At 62.8% G+C, this 4336-nt stretch overlaps 1 protein-coding gene across 1 annotated transcript; it reads left to right on the forward strand.

Annotated features, from left to right (window-relative positions):
• Positions 1-1892: 1892 nt before the first annotated feature.
• On the forward strand, positions 1893-3904 carry GADD45B (growth arrest and DNA damage inducible beta). The gene is made up of 4 exons (XM_029915932.1): positions 1893-2189; positions 2280-2381; positions 2737-2959; positions 3217-3904. Exons 1-4 carry the CDS (start codon positions 2146-2148, stop codon positions 3328-3330), a joined length of 483 nt encoding a protein of 160 aa, XP_029771792.1. The 5' UTR covers positions 1893-2145; the 3' UTR covers positions 3331-3904.
• The last annotated feature ends 432 nt before the right edge of the window (positions 3905-4336 follow it).

A 4336-nucleotide genomic window follows, 5' to 3' on the forward strand; every position in this document is an offset into this window, starting at 1 on the left:
GGTGCTGGTCACACAGCACTGTGGATGTGCTTAATGTCCCTGAATGGCACGCTTACAAACGGCCAAAATGTATTTTACCATAAGAAAAAGCAAAACCCAGGCACGCCCGGGCAGCAGTCTGTCTGTGTGGTTTTTTTGAACCATTGCATCTGTAAAGTTATATGTTGCTCGCGTAAAATATTTTGTATATAAAATGCTGCAACTGTCACCCAGACCCATCCCCCTCATCCTCCGAGCCTCACCCCCCGCCCCTCCGTCCCTTCCGGCGCTCCGGGAACCGACACCTCGCGCGGCCACCAGGTGGCGCCGCCACGCCTCTCAGCGCCCAGGACATTTCGCGCGCCCACGGTGGGCGGCGCGGAGGCGATGCGATGCGTCAGCCGAACCGCGGGCCCGGGAGCCGGGGAACCAAGCCGCGGGGCTGAGGCCAGACCCCAGGCTGGCGGGGGAGGGGGTGCAACTGTGAGTCAGCCGGGAGCCCCCGATCGACCGTGGGAGGCAGTCCCACGCTGGCCTGCCCGCCAGGCTCGTGAACTGCCTTCCTGCGGAGACCGGGAGGCTGGTGGCAGTCCCTGTGTGCCGCTGGGCCTGTCTGTCGCACACGTGTGGCTCCAACGCCAACTAGCCGGTAGCCTGGGGGAGTGGTGGCCTCCCAGAGCCTCAGTTTCCCCCTTTGCCTAATGCAGATTAAGTATGGACCATGCTTCCTGGGTCTTTGAAAATGCAAAGACCTACGATAGGGGGACCCTGGTACACAGTACGCGCTCCGTGCATGCCGGCGCCCACTCCGGAAGGAGGAAATGAAAGTGGCGACCGTCACTGCAAGCGGACCCGAAGGGACAGCGTGCAGAGCAGGCAAGCACCCTTCAGCCCTGGCTGTCTCCCCGGACATCTCTGTCCATCGCCAGGTGCGCAGGTGCGGTCAGATGCTGAAGTCCCCAGCGCCGGCAGGGGGCGCGGGGCCGGCTGCATCCGCGCCACCTGCGCCTTCCACTCCCACGCGCGCCCCACCCTGAAACTCGCGGGAGCTGAGGAGGGGGCGACCGGTCTCGCCCCTACAGTGCCTAGGGCTTTGCAGCCCTTGCTTCAGGGGACTTCGAGGAGGCCTGCCGTTACCACCAGGTGACCTTTACTGAACGCTTACTGTGTACCCCTTATTTTCTTTATTGCTTCCTGCAACTCTGCGAGGCTGGGGTATTCATTCTCATAGGGCAGGTGGCTACACGGGCCGCCTTCGCAGCTCGCAATTTTGGGGGCCTCGAGGAGGTCTCCTGCGACCACCACCGTTTATTGAACACTTACTGTGTACCCTTTGTTTTATTTAACGCTCCCTTCAATCCAATGAGGCCGGCGTTACATGTCCATTAGACAGGCTGGGACACAGAGGCCCAGAGAGGTCAAGTCCTCCAGGGTCTGGGGTCCCCGCGGGCAATCCCTCCCACTCCGGACAATGCACACACCACCCGGGAGGGATCAGGCTGCAAACTGGGCCCCTTCCCCGTGCAGGCCTCCAGCAGAACTTGGGAAAGGCGCGGGCCGGGGACTCTCCCGGGACCAGGAGGGGATTCCAGGCCTCCCCCACCCCCGAAAGACCGCGCCACCTTGCGCGCTGGAAATCCCGCGCGCGCCCCGAAACGCGGCGCGGCTGCCGGGAAATCAGGAGGAAAACTTCTGCTTTTTTTCTTTTCTGGCACTCCCGCCCCCCTCCCCCCGCGCCCTCCTCCGGGCTCTCGCACCCACGTGGGCGCCCCCCTCTCCGGCGCGGAGCTCCGCCCCTTCCCCGATGTCCGCCAACCGTGGCGCGCCTTTCTCTCGCCTTTGTTGGCTCGCCAATAGGAGGGCCGGATGCGCCGCCATGGCCACGCCTCTGACGAGAAGTCTATAAAAAGCGGCGCCGGCGGCGGCGAGCTCAGATCGCTGAAGTCCGGACTGCGACCTTTGCCGCAACGGCCGCGCGGATTATTCTCGCCGAGGACTTTCCATTTTTTTGCTACCTTCTTTTGAGGAAGATTTCGCTGCCTTCCGAAGGTCTGGAACCAGCGCTCGGGCTCCGTGGGAAGGTTTTAGCTTTCCGGCCTCGGACTTAGCGGTTTCTCCCTTGGGACTGTCGTGGGGCTGTTTTCCACTGTGGATTATAACTGCAACATGACGCTGGAAGAGCTCGTGGCGTGCGACAACGCGGCGCAGAAGTAAGTAGCCGGCTGAGGTCAGCCGGGCCGGGCGGGGACCCGAGCGACCTGTGGCCGGCCGGGCGCTGACCCTCCTCTCTCCGACCCCAGGATGCAGACCGTGAGCGCCGCGGTGGAGGAGCTGCTGGTGGCCGCGCAGCGCCAGGACCGCCTCACCGTGGGGGTGTACGAGTCAGCCAAGTTGATGAATGTGTGAGTCACTGCCCGGACTGGGCGCGGGTGGGGACCCCCTCGGCTCTGCACGCTCTCTGCTGTACCCCTGGCTTGCACGTGGCTAGGATTTCCCCCAAGCGTCCCCACTGTGAGTTGAGGGGCTCTGTGCTTTCTTTAGGGGGGGTGGGGGCAGGTTGCGGTACCCTGACCTGCATCATTTGCAAGCGCCCCCCCCCCATATCTAGAACCGCACGTCCCCTCCCCACCCCTGCAGCTGCATGCAGACGCGATCCCTTGCGTGCCTTCGGTTTCTCTTTGCTTTTCCAAACTCTGCGGTGTAGTGGCCTTTCCTCAATCCCCCGGCTGATCCGCCCCTTCCCTCTGGCCTCCTTAGGGACCCTGACAGCGTGGTCCTGTGCCTTCTGGCCATCGATGAGGAGGAGGAGGATGACATCGCCCTGCAGATCCACTTCACGCTCATCCAGTCCTTTTGCTGCGACAACGACATCAACATCGTCCGGGTGTCAGGCATGCAGCGCCTGGCGCAGCTGCTGGGCGAGCCCGCGGAGACCCAGGGCACCGCCGAGGCCCGGGACCTGCACTGCCTCCTGGTCACGGTGAGTTGGGCCTCGGACCTGCCCCACCCTCCCCGGGCACCTGGGCCCGTGTTTGTCAACAAAGTTGAGCTGGCGCGTCCTGTACCAGCTCAGCACTCAGCCACGACAGGCATGTCCCGTGGGCAGCCTGGCGGGGGCCTCCTGGCCGGGCGAGCTATTTTTGAGCTGGCCTGTTTTCCCCAGAGGGGCCCGAGAGAGGGAGGCTCCCTGCCCACTCCTGGGGCTCCTGCTGATCCCCCTTTTCCTCCCTGTCACAGAACCCTCACACGGATGCCTGGAAAAGCCACGGTCTGGTGGAGGTGGCCAGTTACTGCGAAGAGAGCCGAGGGAACAACCAGTGGGTCCCCTGTGTGGCCCTCCAGGAGCGTTGAGACCCTTCCCAGCATCAGAAGCTGCTGAGTTGCTGCCAAAAAAATAATAAAATAAATATTTGACCCCTCCCCCCAAGAATCACCCCCTAGAACCACCCAACCTGTGAGACCGTGGGGGCAGAATCAGTGGAGAAGAGGGGAGCGCGTGGCCACCCCCAGGGCGGTGAGCCTGGAGCAGTGCCAGCTGGGCCACGGTCACAGGAGGAGAGGGGACCTGGCCAGCAGGAGAGGGGCTGGAGCCCAGGCTTCGTGGCAGAGTGGCGGCGGAGCGGCTGGAGCGGGGGAGCCGCGCCCACGGCGGGGCCTGGGCTGCCCTCTCGGGGAGGACCAGGAGACCCGTGCTGACTTCTGCGTGGGACTCGGCGACCGAGGGTCTGCACCCTTGTCAGGACTGTGCTTCGGGACTCAGGAGCTGGGGCTGATGTCGCTCTGTACCCGTGAACTCCCAGTTCGCGAATGTCGTGGACCATCTGTTTTGTTACTTGCTCCACTGGGAGAGACTGGGAGACGGGAATCCTACAGATGCATATATTTTTAGTTCTCTGATGATCTTGTAATAAATTTCTAAAGCTTCGTTCTTGTGTATTTGCCACTTCCTGGAGGGGCGGGGACCTCTGCCCCCCCTCCGGGCACCCCAGCAACACTGCCCCCCCAAACCCCCTCTGCAGGCTCACCAGGAAGTGTTACCTAAGTCCCTGTTAGCAGCTCCAGGCTCCTCTGCAAACACAGTGCCTCTTCTCTTGCAGCCGGCGCCAAGCAAGCCCAACAGACCTTTGCCTCTTTTTTTTTTTTTTTAATCCTCCCTCCTCCTGCCCCATAGCAATTAAAGGACCGGTTTATTAGGAAACCTGGCCCCTGTGCCACTGCTGTTACCCGCCGGGCTGGAGCCCCAAGCTCAGGGCATATACAGACGCACCCCTGGGGGGCTGAGTGCAGCCTGCCCGGCCGCCGCGCACCCGAGGTCCAGAGAGATCAAGGGGGCACCTGGACCGTGGTGGGCTTAGCT

Source organism: Suricata suricatta, chromosome 12 (genome assembly GCF_006229205.1).
Source record: "Suricata suricatta isolate VVHF042 chromosome 12, meerkat_22Aug2017_6uvM2_HiC, whole genome shotgun sequence".
Taxonomy (NCBI): domain Eukaryota; kingdom Metazoa; phylum Chordata; class Mammalia; order Carnivora; family Herpestidae; genus Suricata; species Suricata suricatta.